General features: G+C 46.9%; 1 protein-coding gene across 5 annotated transcripts in view; it reads left to right on the forward strand.

Moving 5' to 3' along the window:
* Window positions 1-24,523, forward strand: part of UGGT1 (UDP-glucose glycoprotein glucosyltransferase 1) — an 827,334-nt gene that overhangs the window by 218,520 nt on the left and 584,291 nt on the right. For all 5 annotated transcript variants that reach the window (XM_085634645.1, XM_085634646.1, XM_085634643.1 and 2 more), the window contains 2 exons: window positions 19,821-19,971; window positions 20,824-20,943. In XM_085634645.1, coding sequence (XP_085490771.1) covers window positions 19,821-19,971; window positions 20,824-20,943 — 271 coding nt within the window. The remainder of the gene's footprint in view (window positions 1-19,820; window positions 19,972-20,823; window positions 20,944-24,523) is intronic.

Here is a 24,523-nt window from a genome sequence, read left to right on the forward strand (position 1 = left end):
ACCTGGCCGTCCTGAAACTGCTGAGGGTGAACTGACTGTACCTACCTGACACTGGGGGACCCCTGAGTCTATGCCCAGAACTTCAACTCTGCCAGTCGAGTACTTACCCTTAAACAGCTAACTTCATTTTCCTCCTAGGGTAACATTGACTGGCTTTTTCTTGGAAATTCTTCTAAGTGTGGACTTCTCAAAACTCAAAATATTCACCAAAAATCAGCTGAGTATCAAAAACGAATTTACTCACCTGCTCTTAGGTGAGCTCCCAGTGCTGGATCTTGGTGCCCAGCACTGACTCTGAAAAGTACCCACAACTATACGTACCTCTAACTCCTTTTTCTTCCATAGGAAACCATTGACTGTTTTTCTGTGAAATTTCTTCTAAGTGTTGATTTCTGCAATTTCTAAATATTCTTCAAAAATCGTATAACATCTGAAAACGTAATTACTTACCTGTTTTGGATAAAGGTCCCAGTACTGAGTCTAGGCACCCAGTACTGGATTACAAAAGTAACGATAACCTACTGTACCTGTAACCTACATTTTCTTCCATAGGGAATCATTGATTGTTTGCTCTGAAATATTTTCTAAGTGCTAAGTTTTGAAATAGCTAAATATTAGTTAAAAATCATTACAGTACCAAAGTAGACTTTCAACAGCTGATTCTGAGAACTGACCCAGGACTGGATCTAGGATCCAGGCCTGGAATTACAAAAGTAATCTAAAAAGTAATCTGTTGCATACAACTTGAATTTATCATTGAGCTCAATGTATTGTGTTTAGAAATAGAGTTGCCTACTGCAACGACTTGTAACTGTTTACTAAAAAGTCTATTGCATATACAAAAGTATTTTTATGAAACCTCTCCTGTCGAGAAAGTATATTTTAATTCCAAGTGTTGGTTCTAAAATAAAACAAGCATATATTTTTTATATACAAACCATTGGCCTAGAGTTCAGTTATTGAGTGTGTGGAACTATTTGCTGACTGAGTGTGTACAACAAATGCTTTACACTGTCCTCTGATACTGCCTTACTGCTCGACCAGCCTACCACTTTGGAGAGTAAGGTTATATCTAACTTTAACCTCTGTTAAACCCTTGGGGTCTGTGGACTCTGTGCACCCTGTACCTATTAAGGAACAGTATATACAGAGCCACTTTCTCACATTGGTGGATCAGCGGTGGGATACAAACTTGCATTTGTTGGACTACTTGGTTACCATCTGACCACACGACAGAACTCTTAAAAATTGCCTTTAGAATTCTGATTGGTCTTTCCAAAATTACTAAAAGTCTTGCTAGGGCCTTGCTTAAGTCCCATTAGAATTTTAGAAAAATAAGTCACTATAGTCAGGGTAGAGGGTTAGAACTTTCAGGTTAGAATGTCTCAAACAAACCCAGCTATTAGTGATAATAATAACATGGACCTGGTGGAGGAGCTCGACCTCACACCTTACTTACACTTGTCTTTCAAGGAATTGAGGTCCTTATGCAAACTTACAAATTTACAAATGGGCCTGCATCCAACCAAACTAGGGCTCCAGGAGCTCTTGGCTGAGAATGCTAAGGACCACCCATCTGAACATGGTGATGGCCAGTCAGATGAGGAAAGGGAAGCAGAGGAGGTTGACAACCCCCCCCCCCCCCCCCCCCCCATTCTATTCCCTTGGGAGGAGAGGGCAACCATACCCTCCAATCCAAGGATTAGCATCTGGGCACCTAGAGACTACACAGGTGGCTATGGTCCCAGAGAGAACACTGGGGGACCCCCCAGTGAAGAGGACAGCCTTGTGAGGCTGGCCAAAAGATTAGAGCTAGAGTCCAGGCTCCTGGCTCTAGAAAAAGAAAGGAGAGAGATGGGTTTAGCACCCATCAATGGTGGCAGCAATAATAAAAATAAGGATAGGGAGGAAACTTCTGACCTTAAAATCCCCAAAGGGATTGTCCCTAAATTTGAGGAAGGTGATGATATCACCAAATGGTTCACAGCCTTTGAGAGGGCTTGTGATATCAGAAAAGTGAAGAAACCTCCCGGGGGGTCACTCCAGTGGGAACTGTTCTCTGGTAACTACAGAGACAGGCTTCTGACTCTTTCTGGGCCAGAGGCAGGGTCCTATGACCTCATGAAGAAAGCTCTGATTGAGGGATTTGGATTCACCACTGAGGAGTATAGAATTAGATTCAAGGGGGCTCACAAAACCCAGACCCAGTCCTGGATTGATTTTGTAGATTTCTCAGTGAAGACACTGGATGGTTGGTTAGCTGGACATGGTGTGCAGGATTTTAATGGATTGTACAATTTATTCATGAAGGAACATATTTTGAGTAACTGCACAAATGAAAAGTTGCATCAGCATTTGGTAGACCTAGGTCTAATTTCTCCCCAAGAATTGGGAAAGAAGGCAGACCACTGGGTCAAGACTAGGGTGACAAAGACAACCACTGGGGGTGACCAAAAGAAAGTGGTCCCAGAACCTCCCCAGGGGAAAGGTGGTGAGAATCCCCAAGATAAAAAGTTTGTCTTCCAAAGGGCCCCAAAAACCTGTTCAGGTGGGTGGGACCCAAACTACTCCCTATGTGCCCCAACCATATAGGGGGAAGAACTTTGATCCCTTAAAGGCCTGGTGTAATACCTGCAAGAAGCAAGGACACTTAACTGTAGCTTGCCCACAAAACAAAGCCCCTAAGGCACCCAGTACAGCTACTCCTGGGGCAGCAAGCATACAAATGGGATCAGAGGTGTACCCTGAGCAAATCTGGGAACACACTGAAGCAAGTCTAGTCTCCTTGGGAGAAGTGGAGTTTGCCACTGTAGCTGTGTGGCCACCCAACTTAAAGAAATACTTGCAGTACCCCTGGGTGAATGGAACTAGGGTAGAAGCTCTGAGCGATACAGGTGCCAGTGTCACTATGGTGAAAGACACACTGGTTTCCCCTGAGCAATACTTGATTGGGAAGTCTTACCCAGTCACCAACGCTGACAGTGTCACCACTAGTCATCCCATGGCCATGGTAACATTAGGCTGGGGGGGCGGGGGGTTACTGGCCTGAAACAGGTAGTGGTCTCTCCAAAGTTGCCAGCTGCCTAACTGCTTGGAAATGATCTGGAAACCTCAGCCTGGGCTGAGGTTGAACTAAAGGCCCATGCAGCCATGCTGGGCATCCCTGAATTGGTGTGTGTGCAAACCAGAGCAAGAGGAAGGGTGAAAAAGTAGGTCTGGAGCCTGGAATAATGGCCCAGCCAACCAAGAGAAAAGGAAAGAAGACTGGGGAACTAGCTTCTACACAGCAAACCATTCAGGACCCCTCTCCCCAGGGAGTGGATTTGGATACCCCTGACGGAACTGAGTCCATGGACCTTGACCCTTACCAGGTTGAACTCTTGGGTCCAGGGGGACCCTCTAGTGAAGAGCTGTGCCAGGGTCAGCGAGACTGTCCCACTCTTGAAAGCGTGAGGCAGCTAGCTGTTTCAGAAGCAAGGGGAGATGTCAGTGGTACTCGCAGAGCTTATTGGGAAGAGGTATTACTGTATGCTGAGGCAAGAAACCCCACTCCTGGAGCCATCAGGAGGGTGGTAGTGCCACAGAAGTACAGGGAGTTCCTCCTAACTTTGGCTCATGACATCCCCCTAGCTGGACATCTGGGGCAATCTAAAACTTGGGAAAGGCTAGTGAGTCACTTCTACTGGCCCCAGATGCACCAAAAGGTGAAGGAGTTTGTCAGCTCCTGTGTCACCTGTCAGGCCAGTGGCAAGACAGGTGGCCACCCAAAGGCCCCCCTCATTCCACTACCAGTGGTGGGGGTCCCCTTTGAAAGGGTAGGAGTGGACATTGTGGGTTCTCTTGAGCCACCCACAGCCTCAGGGAACACATTTATTCTAGTGGTAGTGGATCATGCGACTAGGTACCCTGAAGCAATTCCCCTCAGGACTACTACAGCTCCTGCAGTAGCCAAGGCCCTCCTGGGTGTCTTCACCAGGGTGGGTTTTCCTAAGGAGGTGGTTTCAGACAGAGGTTCCAACTTCATGTCTGCTTACCTAACACACATGTGGAAGGATTGTGGGGTGCAGTATAAGTTTACTACCCCCTACCACCCACAAACCAATGGCCTTATTGAGAGATTCAACAAGACATTGAAAGGTATGATCATGGGGCTCCCTGAAAAACTCAACAGGAGATGGGATGTCCTGTTACCATGCCTGCTTTTCACTTACAGAGAAGTGCCACAGAAGGGAGTAGGTTTCTCACCCTTTGAACTTCTGTTTGGTCATCCTGTAAGGGGACCACTTTGTCTTGTAAAAGAAGCCTGGGAGAGGCCTCTTCAAGAACCCAAACAAGACATCGTGGACTATGTGCTTGGCCTAAGGTCCAGAATGGCTGAGTACATGGAAAAAGCATCCAAGAACCTTGAGGCCAGCCAGGAGCTCCAGAAGCACTGGTATGACCAAAAAGCTGCACTGGTTGAATTTCAACCTGGGCAACAGGTGTGGGTTTTGGAGCCAGTGGCACCAAGGGCTCTCCAAGATAAATGGAGTGGCCCTTACCCTATCCTAGAAAGAAAGAGTGAGGTCACCTATCTAGTTGACCTGGGCACCAGCAGGACACCCAAGAGGGTCATCCATGTGAACCGCCTCAAGCTCTACAATGACAGGGCTGACATCACCATGCTGATGGTGACTGATGAGGAGCAGGAAGCAGAGAGTGAACCTCTCCCTGACCTCCTCTCTTACAGCCCAAAGGATGGGTCAGTGGATGGTGTGATCTTATCAGACACCCTCTCTGCCCAACAGCAAACTGACTGCAAGCAAGTCTTGCAGCAGTATGCTAGCCTCTTCTCCCTGACCCCTGGTCCGACAAACTGGTGTACCCATGATGTGGACACTGGTGACAATGCACCTGTCAAAAACAAAATCTATCGACAGTCAGACCAAGTCAAGGAGAGCATCAAAGCTGAGGTCAGCAAGATGCTGGAGTTAGGTGTCATTGAACCCTCTGAGAGCCCCTGGGCCAGCCCAGTGGTTCTAGTCTCCAAACCTCATCAACCGGGTGAAAAGAGAGATGAGGTTCTGTGTGGACTATAGAGGGCTCAACTCTGTCACTAAGACAGATGCTCACCCTATCCCAAGAGCAGATGAACTGATAGATAAATTAGGGGCTGCCCAATTCCTCAGTACCTCTGAATTAACTGCAGGGTACTGGCAGATTGGCATGGCCCCAGGAGCAAAAGAGAAGACAGCATTCTCCACCCCTGATGGACATTATCAGTTTACTGTGATGCCCTTTGGGTTAAAGAATGCCCCTGCCACTTTCCAGAGGCTGGTGAACCATGTCCTGGCTGGGCTGGAGTCCTTTAGTGCAGCTTATCTTGATGATATTGCTGTCTTTAGCTCCACCTGGCAGGATCACCTAATCCACCTTGGAAAAGTTTTAGAGGCTCTGCACAATGCAGGCCTCACTATCAAGGCATCCAAATGCCAGATAGGGCAGGGCAATGTGGTGTACTTGGGCCACCTTGTAGGTGGAGGCCAGGTACAGCCCTTACAACCTAAGATCCAGGCCATCATGGACTGGATAGCTCCAACGACCCAGACCCAAGTCAGGGCATTCCTTGGCTTGACTGGATACTACAGGAGGTTTGTGAAGGGGTATGGGTCCATTGTGACCCCCCCTCACAGAACTCACCTCCAAGAAAATGCCCAAGAAAGTGAACTGGACAGTTAGTTGTCAAAAGGCTTTTGACACCCTGAAAGAAGCAATGTGCTCAGCACCAATTCTGAAAGCTCCAGATTATGCCAAGCAGTTCATAGTGCAGACTGATGCCTCTGAGCTAGGGATAGGAGCGGTCCTATCCCAGACCAATGATGAAGGCCAAGACCAACCTGTTGCTTTTATAAGCAGGAGGCTACTCCCCAGAGAGCAGCGTTGGAGTGCCATTGAGAGGGAGGCCTTTGCTGTGGTTTGGTCCCTGAAGAAGTTGAGGCCATACCGGTTTGGTACTCACTTCCTGGTTCAAACTGACCACAGACCTCTCAGATGGCTAATGCAGATGAAAGGGGAAAATCCAAAGCTATTAAGGTGGTCCATCTCCCTACAGGGAATGGACTTTGAAGTGGAACATAGACCAGGGACTGCCTATGCCAATGCAGATGGACTTTCCAGGTTCTTCCACTTAGACAATGAAGACTCCATAGGACAAGGTTAGTCTCATCACCTTTCGTTTGTTTGGGGGGGGGGGGGGTTGTGTGAGAAAGTGCCCTCTTTCTTGCATGGTATGCCCCCACTTTTTGCTAAAATGTACTTTGACTGAGTGTACCCTGGACTCGATTTGGTGGGAGGTGGAAGGGAGGCGTGAAAGGAGAGGTAGACAGGCTTGGAGGGTGATGCAGGAGGAGTAGAGAGTGCACATCAATAATGAGTATTATGTGAAACACCATGAAGCTAACAAAAAGTTTATCTTCCCCTAAGGCCCCGTAGCCCAAAATGTTAGGAGCAGGGAAGAATGAGGCAGTGTCAGATTGAAGGTTCCTAATGTCTGAACCACTAAAGATAATTTCGGAATTGCATAGCTGGCTTAAACCCATCAATGAATGGTAATATAGGGTCACTGTACGAAAAATATACTCCTTGTTTGGACGTCCATATTTCAGCCTCACCAAATTTCATATAGATGCTCTTATACACAAGTACAGAAATTCCTTCCGGAGGACACGCATTGGACTTCTCTTACGGATTTTTGAATCCCAAAGAACTGCTTGGACTGTGCCTGTATCACAGGAAATCCCTGAACGTGATGTTCTTGAGGGCAGCCTGTGTCTGCTTTTTGTGCCACCACACCTTCTCCAGATTGGTGAAGTCCATGTGTCCCTATAAGAATGACTGCACAGCTTCAGTCATGGTGGTGCCCAGAGTTTATCAAAGGGAAACCCAGGATGTCGATATTGACTGCTCATTTCAAACCTTTCCATTGTATTGAACGCTTTCTTTAAGCATACGCACCAGGCTGGTAAAAACTGTACGATGAACTACAAAGTAAAGTGACCACAAACATCTGCTTTAATTTAGTCTTTCCCAACCAAGCAGGTAATGGGACATCAATAGAACAGAGTTTAAAACTGAGATCCATATGATTAACAAAAAAGATCTGAGACTGGCTGCCAATATACAGTTCTGCGGCATGCTTTTGTTTACGCCAAACTTGCTTGTATGTTCTTTACATGGCTCTTAAAAGCAAACCAAGTCGGAATTCTTTGAGTATGACAAAAATAAGGCTTCTTCCAAATTCTATTCAAAGCCTGAATTTTTTAATGGAGATCTCAGCTGTGGTTCTGTTTTATATTAATACATTTCTAAAGCGCACAAATACCCGTGGGTGTCTTGGTGCTGATTTGGCATAGCAGTTTGGCAAGAAAAGACGGAAGACTAGATATTAAAGAGCCGAGTTTTGGGCAGTTTCCTGAAAATCAATAATGTGGGAGCTACTCTGATGTTTAGTCAGTCTGTGAAAGTTATTGAATGCTCTCTGCAAAACCATAAATGCCACAATTTATCCACTCCTTTTAGATGGACATAGTCTATTATCATAGAGAGCAATTGGTAACCCTTTTCCACAGTATCTATTGTGTACCATCTAAATCATGGAGAAAGATGTTCTCTTTTGACTTTTTTTTTTTTACTTCTTTAGTTGCATTTCATTATTTTTAACATCACAATTTGTCAAATGGATTCATTGGATTACAAACTTGCAAATCGACTGGATTGGGCATTGCTGATACTAGTAGTTTAACAAAGAAATAGTTGTTTCAATGTAGTCTCAACTGCACTGTTGCTGAGTAAATGCTACTAATCCAAGAAACTTTGCAAAATCACATATGCGAGAGTGAAGCGGGAACTTTAGTGTTTTTATTCAAACCTTTGATGAAACATGGAAATAAACTAGGGGGATGATGGGATAAAGGGATATCAAAAGGAAGGGTGTGTTGTGGATAGGTGGAGGGCTGGGGCGGAAAATGAGTAAAAGAGTTGTTGATGGACATACTGTGAGAAAGTGCCCTCTTTCTTGCATGGTATGCCCCCACTTTTTTGCTAAATTGCTGAATGTACTTTGACTGAGTGTACCCTGGACTCCTGCCAATCAGGTGCCCAGGGCCTATGTTCCTTCCTTAAAACACACAAACTCCAAATTGGCAAACCCTGGCCACATGTCAGCCCCTGGTAAATGGTACCCTAGGTACCCAGGGCCTTGTGACCAGGGAAGACCCCTAAGGGCTGCATCACTCATTGTGCCACCCTTAGGGGCCCTGTACCCTTACACACACACACTGCCTTTGCAGGCTGAGTGTCTGGGTGCAGGACAAAATGAAGAGTCGACATGGCACACATCCCTGTGTGCCATGCCCACCACCCACACTGCCAAGGCATATGTCAGTCACCCCTCTGGCTGGGTGCCTTATGCCCATGGTGTGGGCACAGGAGCAGGAGCCCTGTGCCCCTACAGTACCCAGGTCCATTCCCGGGCACTGTAAGTGCAGTGCTGCCATTTAAGAGTACATGGTGCTGAGAGCTCGTCAAACACGAGCTCCACAGCACCATAATGGCAACACTAAAGACTGGGAAGTTTGGTATCAAACTTCTCAGCACATTAAACCCACACTGATGCCAGTGTGGGATTTAATGTACCAAGCACCCCAGAGGGCATCTTAGAGATTCCCCCTTACAACTAACCTACAATCCACGTCTGCTCTGAGGCTACCCAGGCTGCCACACAGCAGACACGTTGCTGGACCCCTGGGTGGGAGAGCCCCTGCTCTCCCGGGCCTGCAACAATGCACATCCTGGGTGAGGTGATAGATCTCCTCCCCCAGGATGAGCAAAGGGAAGCTTCATAGGCCTGCCGCCTCAAGGAGTTTCCCCAGGCCACTGCAACCCCCCACTCTGGCGGAAAGCTTGGCCAGAAACCCCATACAAGGACAGGGGATGTGCCAGCCTGCCCACCCCACCCTTCAGGTGGGGGAGGCGAGGTGAAGCACATCTCCGGGCTCTCGCCATCTTGAAGATGGGAGGCCCTACCCTATCAGGATTGGGCTACTGCCCCCCTCCCACAGGAGAGAGGCAGGATAGGGGGTGTACCCACCCCAGGACAAGGACCCATTGGTCCCTGGCCTTCACCTACCTGTAACGCCCCTAAATCTAGTATTTAGGGGCACCCTGAACCTTCCTTCCCCAGATTCCAGATTCCGAAACTTCAAGAAGAAAAGAAGACCTGCCCTGCAGCTGCGAAGGAGAGGGAGACACCAACTGCTTTGGCCCCAGCCCTACCGGCCTGTTGACCTCGAACCTGCTCCTGCTCCAAACCCGGCATCTCTTGTGGCCAGCAACCTCAGAAACCCCGGAGGACCTGGCTACCTTTGAACTCTGATCCCCTGGGACTTCCATGAGTAGAGGCTCTACTCAGAACCTACCTTTCACCCCTGGCAGCAGCCCGGAACCGCGATCCCAGCCCACTCTGCACCCGCCACGCCTGGCCGGTGCCAGAGTGAACTAAACCCACGAGGAAGACCCCACGGCGACTGTGACCCCGTGTCCGGCACCCAAGGACCCCCCTCGACAATCCTGACTAAGCCTGCAGCCTCACAACAGAGTGCCACCCCAACCGCGATCAACAGAGGGTAAGATTTCCCGACACCAAAAGGTACCCCTGCACCCGGTGCCCCACGGTCCTCTGTGTCCAATCCCGGGGTACCTACCTATCCTCCAACTACCCAACTTACCTCTCGAAGTGGTGGTGGCACCTGAAGAGTCCTCGTCCCCGAGCCTGCAGTCTTTTTCCAAACCGGAGATTTCCCATAGAAATCAATTGAGCGCCCGACGGCTCAAAAGAACCCTGCACCCAACCGTCCAAGTGGCCCTGGCAGTGAAAACTCTACTCTAACCTACTTCCCCACTTGCCCTGAGTAAGTGACCAGGAGCCCAGCTCCCACAGCCGCGTGGCTTGCCAGACAGCAGCCACCAACCAAGGCCCCCCTATCCCTCATAGGATAACATTGGGCCTAACTCTCTGCACCCGGCCGTCCTGAAACCGCTGAGGGTGAACTGACTGTACCTACCTGACACTGGGGGACCCCTGAGTCTATGCCCAGAACTTCAACTCTGCCAGTCGAGTACTATCCCTTAAACCGCTAACTTCATTTTCCTCCTAGGGTAACATTGACTGGCTTATTCTTGGAAATTCTTCTAAGTGTGAACTTTTCAAAACTCAAAATATTCACCAAAAATCAGCCGAGTACCAAAAACGAATTTACTCACCTGCTCCTAGGTGAGCTCCCAGTGCTGGATCTTGGTGCCCAGCACTGACTCTGAAAAGTACCCACAACTATACTTACCTTTAACTCCTTTTTCTTCCATAGGAAACCATTGACTGTTTTTCTGTGAAATTTCTTCTAAGTGTTGATTTCTGCAATTTCTAAATATTCCTCAAAAATCGTATAACATCTGAAAATGTAATTACTTACCTGTTTTGGATAAATGTCCCAGTACTGAGTCTAGCCACCCAGTACTGGATTACAAAAGTAACGATCACCTACTGTACCTGTAACCTATATTTCCTTCCATAGGGAATCATTGATTGTTTGCTCTGAAATATTTTCTAAGTGCTCACTTTTGAAATAGCTAAATATTAGTTATAAATCACTACAGTACCAAAGTCGACTTTCAACAGCTGATTCTGAGAACTGACCCAGGACTGGATCTAGGATCCAGGCCTGGAATTACAAAAGTAATCTAAAACGTAATCTGTTGCATATAACTTGAATTTATCATTGAGCTCAATGTATTGTGTTTAGAAATAGAGTTGCCTACTGCAACTACTTGTAACTGTTTACTAAAAAGTCTATTGCATATACAAAAGTATTTTTATGAAACATCTTCTGTCGAGAAAGTATATTTTAATTCCAAGTGTTGGTTCTAAAATAAAACAAGCATATATTTTTTATATACAAACCATTGGCCTAGAGTTCAGTTATTGAGTGTGTGGAACTATTTGCTGACTGAGTGTGTACAACAAATGCTTTACACTGTCCTCTGATACTGCCTTACTGCTCAACCAGGCTACCACTTGGAGAGTAAGGTTATATCTAACTTTAACCTCTGTTAAACCCTTGGGGTCTGTGGACTCTGTACACCCTGTACCTATTAAGGAACAGTATATACAGAGCCACTTTCTCACACATACGGAGGGGGATCAAAGTGGAGAATTGAGTGGTGTGGTGGCCTGGAGGTAGAGGAAAGAGCTAAGTCCCCAAGGCCGAATATCTGTCCAATGTTTCGAAGTTCACATAACCTGCAGGGTATTCCATTGGGTTTATTTAGGTGATCCTAGTGTTTTTCCCAATGTGCTACTTAGGTAAATGTACAGAGTCTTCTGTCTTTGTAGGGCAGCACCTTCTGCTCTTCCTCATTTCAGGAGGCCTGGTACAAGAACCCAATGTAAGGTGGAGATCTGAACTTCAACTGAAAATTATCTGTTTGTCATAAAAAAATACGTTTCCCTTCATAAAATTGACAGTGCAAGGACACAAAACTTGTAAGGCTTTCTCCCTCATGTTGGTTACATTCAGGAGATGTTAAATGCTCTGCCTTTGCAGGTTGATTCCAGAAGCCAGTGCAATCCTTACCTCTGAGTGGTTTGTAGTGCCTCCAATATGGCACGAACAAATGGTATTCTCTTCCTAGGGATCCTCATCAATAGTCATAAGCACTGGATAGTCTCCCCCCACGTCCGGGGACCCCAGAGCTCTTTTAAAATACAAGTATGTGTACATGCAACCATCTGGAAAAAAAGTATCTGAAAGAGACTATTAGTTATAGATTCCTTACCTTAGAATTACCCCCAGGCGTCAGACTAAAGCCGGAGAATTTTTCTTCAGCAGTACCCCTGCGCGTCGGTAGGTGGTGTCGGTCGACTCAGCATTCGTCGCTGGCGTCGTGATCACCAGAATGACGTTGCGGTATCTACGTAGAAGCCACCCCTGCGCGCTGATGTCAGTTCTTTCTTTTTCCACCCCAGCCAGCACAGATCCGGAGAGAGTGGTACACTAGTCACTTTTTGACTAACCGTTTTTTCGAATTTTTGTTGCTTTTTTTCGATTCATTTGACTCCTGGTGCACTACTACACGATTACACATGTGGAATGGTGTGAGGAAATGGGCTGTATTATATTGTATGGTTGTGCGACCTCACCATGTAATACACTTACAAACCCCTTTAGGACCCTTGGGTTTTGTCTGTTAAACCCTCAGCTCAACCCTGGGTAGCTGTGGCGCTGAGCAGCAAGGCTTACACAGAGGAACAGGTGTTGAGCATTTAAACAGCACCAAAACAATTGAAGAAGAAATCAACACAGCACTCAAGATATCCAACACCGATTTATAAAAATAGACTATTTGTATAAGAATTTGGACACACGAACGAAAAAGATCCACCAGAGTTCCGGAGATACATATTTTACAAGCAACAATAAATAAAAGGGATTCCACGCAACCACGAACAAGCCTTGGCAAAGTCAAGAAATTGGACACAGTACATTTTTCAAGGAAAACTTAAATAATGATCAATGCAGTCGGTTAGAAGTACTTGAAGTTACCAACTCCGACAGGGAGCTAGTGAGGGGGATCAGCAACGTCCTCAAGCAAGAACAGTTACCTTCACAGGAGAAGCAGTCCTTCAACACTTCTAGGCGCTTCATCCGTGGTGCAATGGATTCCAATGGAGTGGTCCTGATGCAAGAGATGAAGGATGCTGTCGATGCGGTGCGGTGCGGTTGACGGGCCTTCCTGCAGGTATTACTCTGTCCACGAAGACGGTGGTGGTGGGGAAGGTGTAGGGGTTCTGGTTGCAGAGTCGACGTCCCACGAAGTCCTCTCTGGTCTGGTCGAAGTCCAGTCTCCACTGAACTACCAATCGCCTGTTCTCTTGGTCACAATCCAATTCTCTCGGTCGATAACTTTGCTTCGGAGGGTCCCACCAATTCTCTGGGAGCACTCCCTGGCTCAGCGAACTCTGGTGCAACACTGCATCAAGTCTTGGTCCTTGGTGTTGGACGGCAGCTGTGGTAGGGGCTTGAAGACTTTTGGCTGCCAACTTGCCCCAGAAGGCTTCTTCAGTTGTTGTGTCCCTGTGCTGCGAACAGGAGGCCAGTTATCTGGCCCTTGGAGTTCTCTTGTCTTGACTGGGCACTATAGACTGCTTCTTCCTCAGCTGTATACTCCAGGCATAGGTGCAGCCCTTATCGGTGCAGTTTCTCTTTGCTGGTCCCTCAGTGCAGCAGGGTAGTCCTTCTTTCAAGTCGGTTGAGATCGGAGTTCTGGGTGCCAGGAATGCCCCCTCTATGCTAGGAGCGTGCCCTCAGTGCAGGATAGGGTTAGTAGCTAATGGACTACAAGATTCCCTGCCACAGGGTGACCGCTTCCTGTGAAGTGTGGCATCTGGCTGTCCTAGGAATGCACTATTCTCCCCACTCCCAAGATGGTGAGACCTCTCTCCTGGTGTACAGACCTCACTAGCCTACCAACCCTGCAATGTGGCTACCTCAGGGCTACATGCCCCTGGGGAGATCGGTTTGGCAACTAGTTTCCCCTCTCTGCCTCCCGTACCAGCCTGTCTACCTCAACCTTGGGGCTTCCCTCTCCCCCGGTGCTACTCATCTTTTCTTCAAAGACGGGTTCACCTTTGAAGACTGCCTTTTGGAGTTTTCATCCAAGTAGCTTCCTGCAGGAGGGAGGGGACGCCTGGCCTGCAGTCCCTCATTGTGCCATTAGCACGTCTCTCCAGTAGGACAGAAAGCTGTCTCGTGGAGCAGGCTCCATGTGTGCCTGGGAAGGCAAAGAAGTTATTAAGGTATTGTAAGGAAGTGGGTTTCTGTTACAGTATCCCCCCCCCCCCCTTTTTGCCTGATACCTGATGCACTTTTCCTTGGTGTGCCCTGGGTCCCTGCCAATCAGGTACCCAGGGCCTGTGTTCCTCCCGTAAAAACTGTACTAAAGCCTAAACCCAATTGGCATCTCTGGCCACATGTCAGCCCCTGGTAAATGGTACCCTAGGTACCTAGGGCATTGTGACCAGAGAAGACCCCTAAGGGCTGCAGCACTTACTCTGCCACACTTAGGGGCCCTGTACCCTGACACACACACACACACTGCCCTTGCAGGCTGAGTGTCCTGGTACAGAACTAAACACAGTCTCGACATGGCACACATCCCTGTGTGCCATGCCCACAAACCCACTGCCCTGGCATACATCAGCCACCCCTCTAGCTGGGTGTCCTCTGCCAGTGGTGAGGACACAGGTGCATGAGCCCTGTGCCCCTACAGTACCCAGGGCCATTCCTGGGCACTGCAAGTGCAGTGCTGCCATTAAGAGTATATGGTGCTGGGAGGTTGTCATTACGAACTCCACAGCACCATGATGGCTACACTGAAGACTGACAAGTTTGATATCAAACTTCTCAGCACATTAAGCCCACACTGATGCCAGTGTGGGATTTAATGTAAAAAGCACTACAGAGGGCATCTTATAGATGCCCCCTGAAACCTAACCTACAATCCACGTCTTGTCTGAGAGGCTGCCTAGGCTGCCACACAGCAGACATGTTGCTGGACCACTGGGTGAAGAGCCCTCGCCCTCCTGGGCCTGCAACAATGCACATCCTGGGCGAGGTGCTAGGTCTCCTCCCCCAGGATGGGTAGGGGGAAGCTTCAAAGGCATGCCGCCTTTGTGAGCTTCTCCAGGCCACTTGCTGTACTCAGCGACTGGCCCCCACCGGTTCTGACCCCCACTCTGGCGGGAAACCCTACGTGAGGAAAGGGGGTGTGCCAGCCTGTGCCAACTCCACCCCTCCGGTGGAAGAGGCGAGGTGAAGCACAACTCTGGGCTCCGGCCATCTTGAGGATTGCGAGCCCTGTCCCAATCGCAGCTAGGCTCCTGCCCCCCTCCCACCGGAGAGTAGCAGGATAGGGGGTGTACTCACCCCAGGACAGGGACCCATTGGTCCCTGCCCTCACCCTACCTGTAACGCCCCTAAATTTAGTATTTAGTGGCACCCTCAACCTTCCTTCCTCCGATCCCGATTCGAAAACAAGCAAGAAGATCAAGAAACCAGAAGACCAGCCGCGCACCTGCTAACAAGAGGACGACACCAACTGACTTGGCCCCAGCCCTACCGGCCTGTTGATCCTTGAACCTGCTCCTGTGGAACTCCGGCGCCTTCAGTGGTCAGCAACCTCAAAAACCCCGGAGGACCTGACCACCTTGAGACTCTACCAAGACTGGGACTCCCACGAGCAGTGGTTCTGTTCAAACAGCAATACCCCTGGTGCCAGCCAGGAACCGCGAAACCAACACACTCTGCACCCGCCAAGCCCGGCCTGTGCCCGAGTGGACAAAGACCCTGAGGACGTCCCCCCGGCGATTCTGACCTGGAATCCAGTGCCCAAGGACCCTCCTAGACGACTCCTGCAGCCTCAGAACCAGGGACCCCTCCAACCGCGACCAGCAGGGGTAAGATTTTCCGACGTCAAAAGACACCCCTGCAGCCAGCGCCCCACGGCCTCCTGTGCCCAACTCCTGGGTGCCTACCGATCCTCCAAGATCCCAACTTACCCCTCGAAGTGTTGGTCGCTCCTGAAGATCCTCTGTCCCCGAGCCTCCAGCCTTTGTTCACTTCCCAAGATCTCCATTGAATAACATGCCTGACGGCTCAAAAGCACCCTGCCCCCAGCCGCCCGAGTGCCCCTGGCAGTGCAACCTATGTCCTAATCTACTTCCCCGTTTGCCCTGAGCAAGTTACCAGGAGCCCAGCTCCCACAGCCGCGTGACCTGCTCGCCAACAGCCACCAACCGAAGGCCCCCTGCCTCTCATTGGATAACATTGAGCCTAACTACCTCTGCACCCGGCTGACCCTGTGCCACTGAGGGTGTACCAACTGTACCTACCTGACCCTGGGAGACCCCTGAGTCTATGCTCAGAACCTTAACTCTGCCAGTCGAGTACTTACCTAAAAGCCGATAACTCACTTTCCTTCCATAGGCTAACATTGACTGGTTTCCCTTGGACATTCTTCGAAGTGTGGAGTTTTGGAACTTTAAAATATTCATCTAAAATCAGCCGAACGAATTCCAATTTTCTCACCTGTTATCAGGAGAGACCTCAGTGCTGCATCTTGTAGTTCAATACTGACCCTGAAAAGTAATTTTAACCGTACTTACCAGTAACTTGAATTTTCTTCCTTAGGAAACCATTGACTGTTTTTCTGTGAAACTTCTTCTAAAGTGTCGATTTTTGCAAACTACAAATATTCTTTAAAATTCGTACCAACTATGAAAACGTAATTACTTACCTGTTTTAGATAGTTGTCCCAGTACTGAGCCTAGGAGCCCAGCACTGGATTACAAAAGTAATGAGGACTTACTTTACCCGTAACTTGAATTTTCTTCCATAGGGAACCATTGACTGTTGTTCTGTGCAATTTCTTGTGTCGATTTTGCAAACTTATAAATATTCCTTAAAAATCGCCTGTATAACTTAAACGCAGTTTCTCAACTGCTTACAGGTGGTACACTAGTGCTGGATCCAGGATCCAACACTGACGTAGAAAAAGTAACTATAACCCCACTTACCTATTAAGTGGATTTCCTTCCATAGGATAACATTGGTAATTTGATCAGAAAAAGTTAAGTGTCAACTTTTAAAATAGCAAAATATTGCTTAAAAATCACAACAGTAACTAAAACGAATTTACTCACTTGTTTCCAAGAACTGTCCCAGGACTGAATCTAGGATCCAGTCCTGGAGTTAGAAAAGTAATCCTGAAAGTAATCAATTGCAAATAACTTAAAATTCACCTTGAGCTCAATGTATTATTGTGTTTGAAATTGTGTTGCCTATTGCAACAACACTGTAACTATTATCTGCAAAATTCAATTGCCTATTGCAAAGTATTTAACTAAAGCATCTCATTCTGAGAAAGTATATTTTGATACCTATTGGTTCTAAAACGAAACGACCATATATTTTTTTTTTATATAAACCATTGGCCTAGAGTTCAGTTCTTGAGTGTGTGAGACAATTTGCTGACTGAGCGTGTACAACAAATACTTTACACTGTCCTCGGATACTGCCTTACTGCTCGACCAAGCTACCACTTTAGAGAGTAAGGTTATATCTAACTTTAACCTCTGCCAAACCTCTGGGGACTGTGGACTCAGTACACACTGTACCTATTTGGGAACAGTATATACAGAGTCACTGTCTTACAGGCATTAGAGAGTTAGCTTTGATAAATTTGCACACTGCACAAGTTACATCAATTTCGACTTTGGATACAAGTTAGGCTTAATTTACGGAGCTGTTTGACCTTGGAGGGCCAACTTTGGTTGCACCGTTCAGGAGTAGGTACAACTGAGGGGTCCTTGTGTAACCCTGTACTTGCCAATTCGGCGACCAAGTCTTTCTACAGTAAAAATGGTTGTTTAATGTCTCTTACTGTAAGGACAGGTAAAGTACATGTTCTGCTTCTGTTGTATGTTGCACCCTGCCCTTAGGGCTCGGTAGGCCTGCTAGAGAGGTGACTTCCTCAGTTGTCCAAGGAAAGTGGTGGCTTTGCCAAATCGGGCTAGCAGTGCACGACTGCTCTACCGTTCTGTAGTGACAGACTTAGGGACTTGTTTTTCTTGGGGGACCTCCAGGGTGGCACAATCAATGCTATAAGCCCTGGGTTACCCCTCTAACATACATGCCCTGGGTACCAGGGTATCATTTACTCCGGACTTACAGGTAAGTTAGCCATTTCCATTTGGGTGTAGCTAATTTGACATACACTTTCGGGTCAAGGCACTGGCACTGAGGTCTGGTTAGCAGGCCTTTGTGCACTCTGAGTCGAAAGACCAGCAGCATCAGTCGAAAAACTTGGGGGTGACCATCAAAAAGAGATATTTCCTTACAAATGGGGAGTAACCTTGTTAATCTGTGTTTGTACACCAATTTCTGTGGCTTTTCCAACATTCTGCACACTCAGGGCATCGTTTTTATACTGGTGTAATAGCATCTTGGCAAAATATAGAAGAGCAGGATTTACTGCACAATACTTAACCCAAATTCAGGTGGAACACCGAGGATTTCCTTTGAAGACATGAAGAGGAATTGCATTTTCCCATGGTACTGGGGTAATATTAATTACCCTTTTTGGGAGTGGTTGGAGAAGTGCCAGAATTGTGAACCACCACACCTTGCATGAAAAATCTTTCATACCAGGCTGTTTCTGCTTGCTAAGGAGCTGGATGCTTTTGTGGAATATTTGGTGAATTTAGATCTCCTAACTATGTGCCTGGAGATCTGTGGGGCTGATATAGCAAGGTAAGTTTGCAGGTCAGTCGATCACTGATATACCAATCAGTCGAAACTTAATATGTCCATCTGCAGAGGCTGTAAAAACTCCTGCTTCATTAATATGTATGAGACGGAAGTCCTTTGTGAATTCCTTCGAATGGGGCTGTGAGGAACAGCAGATCTCCATTCCTGAATTCACATTCCCAAAATGCTGTTTTAAAAAATAAAAGTGGACGTTCAGGGAATGACTGAAGTGGGAGCATGCAGTAATCCTCTGTTCAACTGTGTGCCCCTTCTCCGGTCCAAAGCTGGCAGCCACCATTGACAAATTGGAAACTATCTGTAGGGGATGGCTTCTGTTTTGCATATCATTTGCCAACACCTCTTGGGTCTAAGTAACTGTTCAGTAGTTGCACTCCGGGTGCAGATGGCTCTGAGGGGGGACGATGAGAAAGCGTTAGCGACGGCAAGGGCATGGGAAGCTTTAGTAGTGGAGCTCCAGGGGCTGATGTCTGAGGTAGAGGAAGAAGGGAGCGCATCAGATCGGCAAGAGGCGAGGGGAACTGGAGATTGAGTTGGGAAGGGGATGGGGGCGGCCCCCAGACACATGCCGGAGGCCTGGACACGAGGGACGATTCGCTTACATAGAGAGGAGGTGAGCGACTGCAATTGAACTCCAGGGTCGGGGGGGGGCACGTCAAGGGTGAAATGGGGGACAGGGGCGCACTGACACAGGGTGGGGAGGGGGGGGGACGAGTTGGGAGTGGGAGGGGGGCTACTTTTATGGCACATGGGAGCTAAGGCTGTAATGTACAGTTGTTGTTGCTTTGAAAACTAATAAAAATGTTTCAACAAAAAAAAAAACTGTTCAGTAGTTGCGCATGCAATTGCGGCTGCAGATTGTTACTATATTGCATGTCTGCTCACAAAGGAGAGGGCATCCAGTACACACCCGCTTGTGAGGGGCATCCAGTACACACCTGCTTGTGAGGGGCTTCCAGTACACACCGCTTTCCTTTTCGACTCTAATGGTGTCACAAATAGAAGCTTGAACATTGGAAAGACTTTTCTGACTCGCACTGTCTCTTTAGTACTTGGCATCCCACTGTTTTGCGTTCACAGAACATGTGATGTTGGGAATCAAAGGCTTTTCAACTGTAAAACGGTTTCATACATCCTTCACAAGATATATTGCCCATTTCCTTCGGCAAAGCTTAACTCCTTTCTAATAAACATATTTGGTCTTCAACAGAATCGGTACTCTAAAGCTATATAATTTGCTTCCTTGCCCCTTCTGCCTCAGTTCATTCATATTATGTGACTACATGGTACTGTATGATGGGATTCCAGTGACTGTAACAGCACTAGGAAGTTCTGCACAATTAGGTTTTGTACACTTGTGCCATTTCATCGTATCTTTGACAGTCTCGACTTCTTCCCTTTCAGTTTGTTTGACACTCTACGCAATGAAGTTCGGGTAATGGAAGGATTGCATAGCATGGGTATTGAGGGTCTTGCCTTACACAACATTCTGAAGCTGAACATTCAGCCCTCTGATTCAGACTATGCTGTGGACATCCGGACCTCAGGCATTGCAGTAAGTGGGACTGATGGGACATGCAAATTAATTTAGTTTTCTTTCTATTCCTGGAGCCTTCCGTAATACATATCCATTTGGAATATTATTAGTGTAATGGCTACCTTGCAATTAAGAGTTAGTTTGATGTGTTTCATACTGTTTGTTCAATGCTTAAATATGGTGCCTCTATCATGCAGTCATTCATGGTGAATAAACATTCATGTTGTTGATTTAGAGATTTTGCCTTTGCTGAGAATCAACTTTTATAGTTGTGGATACACCTGAAGAAATGTCCACCTCTCGGATTTTCCAAAGGTTCTCTGCTTGCCTTCATCGAAGGCCTGCGCAGTAAATTGTTGGTGCCAGTGGGTACTAAGTGATTTTGTAAAGCTGGGAAGTTTACGCCTGCTACCCGAGCACCTAAAAGCAAAGTACGTTGATAAATAAGTATTTGCAGTTGTACTTAGTCAGTGGAAAAGCGTATTATAGTATGTTTCCTTGTAAATACCCTTTTTATTGGTGTATTTATCTGTTAAGTCTTAATCTCTGTACTAAGTATGCAGGCTGTCAGGTGGCAAGATCCCTTTGTTGCTAATATGTGATCTGTGTATGAAGTTTGAAAAACTTATCTGGAAAGCTGAAAAATCAGTCTTTCAGGTAATCAGAAATAAGATGGCCAGGAGTTTGCGATTTGATGAAGCCAATAACTGGAAAATATGTTTGAGATTTGGAGTACGATTGTACCATAATTAAAGGAGCTGGTTGCAGGGGACTTATTAATGGAAGGAAAATTAAGTGGGGATACTACTGTGATATTTTGTGATGCATATTCATACAGATGTATCTTTTCTTGTTTTCTTTCAACATCAGTGGATCAACAATCTTGAGCTGGACAGCAGGTACAACTCATGGCCTTCCAATATTCAGGAACTTCTGCGTCCCACATTCCCCGGAGTAATCCGACAAATCAGAAAGAACTTCCACAACTTTGTAAGTTAAAGAATTATTATTATTAATAAATAGAAATGTGTTTAAATGTCTTTATTAATTTTCAACAAGGTAATCCATCTTTAACAATACATTGAGTGAGCTTAATTACTTCTAACTTTCTAAACACCATAGGATGGCTTGTAAGTAAAGGATTACGGTATACCCCCAACTCTCTCCTCCCCCCCCCCCCCCCCCCCCCCCCCATCCCAACCTAAAAAAAGAGCGAGAAAAAAAGGGGGAAATAATACAAAGGGATCCTCTCCTGCCTTGGTCCTATATGAAACCCTTTACTTAGTTCTTGTGGGAATACATGGGTTCTGTTTCTCTTCATGGTGCTGTCTTTGGGGGCTCCATGAATCGTAGTAGGAGCAGATATTTGGGACACATGAGCTCTTGGAAATCAAAAGTGAAAAGTATAAATAGAAATATGAAGAAAATCTATTCTGAAAAAGGCATCTGCATCAACTGCATGCCACTTCTCCAGGTTAATCCTCTAGACTGAATTCTTCAAGAGTCTAATGCAGATAGTGACCCAGGCTTTTTTATGGGCTGCTAATGCACGTTTTGATGCATTACATAGTGTTCAATTAGGGAGCCAAATCTACATTTTGTAAAAAAAAAAAAAAAAAACATGAACCTTAATGTAGTTTGTGATGAACACTTCTAGCCGCAGAACTTAAGAACATCCCCAGGGAACACAGTGGATTCAGAAGATTCAAACGGCGTTGCTCCTCCGTTACGGTAGGTGGTGGCTTGTGTCTCTACGTTTACTTTGTTCCACCCCAGAAGCGATGGTGGAGCAGCACATAAGCTCCACCCTTGTTCATCAGTGTCAGCTCCTTTCCTCCTGCGCCTTTGCACACAGATCTGGTTTCTCCCAACTTTTTCCTTGTCAGTTGATTAGTTTTTTTTATTGCAAAATTCCACTTGTTTTCAGTGTGCAAGTGTACTGAGTCACCTCCTAAATCTCCCAAGATTTAAGCCTTGTAGGGACTGTTGGAAAATAAATGTCTTTGACAGATCCCCACAAGCTCTGCCTCTGTTTGGGTTCAGCGCATGTAGGAAAGTGACCCTTTTTGCCATGGTTACCCTCACGCTTTGCCATTGGTATTGATATTTTTTGACTCTGCACTGGGCCCCTGCTAACCAGGCACCAGTGCTCTTTCTCTAAAATAAGGTAAAATGGTCTAATTTTAACACAATTGGCACCCCTGTAACCCCCTCGTAAGTGGTACCACTGGTACCTAGCGTATGCGTACTAAAGAGTCCCTAAGGGCTACCGCATATATTGTGCCACCCTAAGGGAACCCCCTACAAATTGCATGCAGGCTGCTATTGCAGACGGTATGTCGTGGTGCAAACCATGAGTGAAAACACAACATGGCACACTCACTGTGTGCCATGCCAAAGTCACTGCATGTAAACTATGTAGTCTATGTAATCTATGTAGCCCTAAGGCAGGATGCATTCTATTACATGCCAAGGCATATTTGCATGAGATATTATACCCCTGTGCTGTTTAGTTCCATTACTAGAGGGTACAAGTGAACGGGACGCCACCTTAAGTATATGTACTGGGCACTGGTCATTAAGAGTTCCCCAGCTACATGATGGCTTTACTGAAACCTATGGTGTTTGGTATCAAACATCTTGTCTTAATACATCTGTATTGTTGCAAGCACAAGATTTATTATGGCATGCACCCAGAGGGTGCCTTAGAGGTGCCCCATGGAAAACCTACCTGTATCTAGTGTGCTGGCTGACTGCTACCGTCCAGCCTGTGACCACAGATGTTTCTGACCCCCTCTGCAGGTGAGAGCTGACACTCTCTGAAAACAGAAAAAATTCCTGCTCCTGGTGGAAGATATTCCCGTTTCCTCTAGCAGGATGGCTTGTGATTTAGCATATCAAGGCATTCAAAGCTCTTGCTCCTCGATTGCCATTGGCTATTGACCTCAAAACCCCTAAAACTCCCCCTAAATACAGTATTTAGGGGGCAGTCCTGAACCAAGAAGACAAATTCCCGAAACAGACTAAGAAGGATGAAAGAAGAAGCCCAGCAGAGGAGACTGCAGAGAAGAACTGACTTGGCCCCAGGCTTACTTGCCCATCCGCAGCTTCTGGAGACCCTGTGCCAAAAGTCACTTTTTCCTGCAGCCAGTGACCTCCAGAACCCCTGGGAGGACTGACTGCCTTCATCAAAGACCGGATCTCCTGTCAACAGCAGCTCTGTTCAAAAGAAACTCTCAAGACAGACTCTGAGCCTGCTGAAGACAAAGAAACCTGATGCCTGAAGCCACCACTGCACCTGATGCCTCCGGTCCGAGTGGCCCATCTGTCCCAGCAAGGTCCCTCAGCACTCCAGAGTCCAAGTCCACAGTGGGTTGACCCCTGCCACTGCACGGAGACTCCCCCAGCCGTGAGTGGCCCGGTAAGGTGAAATCCGATCTCATAAGACAACCCTGCATCCAGCTACCCTGCGCTCTGGAGAAGAGGGCCAGAGGTGCACCTACGTCCCAAGCCCTCCAACATACCTGCCCAGCTGTTGGCTCTTCCTGGACTGAGCCTGCAGCCAAAATTCAAAACCGGCAACTCCCATTGAAAACAGGGCACCCGACACCAAAACAGCACCCTGAACCGGCCACCCCTGTGCTGCTGTGGGTGCACCTTGTTTGCTAAATCGGATCCCCTTTGCCCTGAGCCTAACATCAGGAGCTCTGCTCCCACAACCTTGTGGCCTGCTGGTGTGCAGCCACCATCCGGAGGCTCCTTATCCCCCATGGGATAACATTGGACCTCAGCACTCTGCACCCAGGTGCCCTAGTGCTTTGAGAGTGCTTCCTCGACCCTGGGGGAACCCTGGTTCTAACCCCAGAATACCAACGCCAAAACCGAAGTACTTACTGATAAACCGATAACACTGTTTTCTTCCATAGGACTGCATCGACTGCTGTTCTGTGAAAAAGTTTCGAAGTGTGGAGTTGGTTTTTGTGAAACCTTAAGCTGCATATGTGCAAAAACTGCTTTACTTACCCTTCCTCTAGGAAATGTCCCAGTGTGATATCTAGACACATCACATTGAGTAGAGAAAGTAACTTAAAGTAACTTGAAAAGTAATCTGAAAAGTAATTCAAAACGTTTTATAAACAAATGACTTACCTGTAACCCATTCAACTGCATTCAAACTGTACTTAACTGCATTATCTTGCTTGGTTCTATAAAATAAAATACAACTAAATAATAATTTTATATACAATCAAATTGGTCTGAGTTCAGTCTTTGAGTGTCTTTCTTGCCGGAGTATGTACAATAAATGCTTAACACTACCCTCTGATAAAGCCTTACTGCTCGCTCACACTACTACAAATAGAGAGTAAGGTATTATCTACTTATTCCTCTGCCTACCTTTGGGGATCCACTGGACTCTGTGCACACTATACCTTACTTTGGTATAGTATATACATAGGCAGCATCCTGCAGGCACACAACCATCCTGTGGGTGGCTGGATCAGTCATGTTCGATAGCATGTGTGGCTGTAGATACACATGCTCTACATACTCCTGCCACCTAGTATAGGGT

The sequence above is a fragment of the Triturus cristatus genome, chromosome 11, assembly GCF_964204655.1.
Source record: "Triturus cristatus chromosome 11, aTriCri1.1, whole genome shotgun sequence".
Lineage (NCBI taxonomy): Eukaryota > Metazoa > Chordata > Amphibia > Caudata > Salamandridae > Triturus > Triturus cristatus.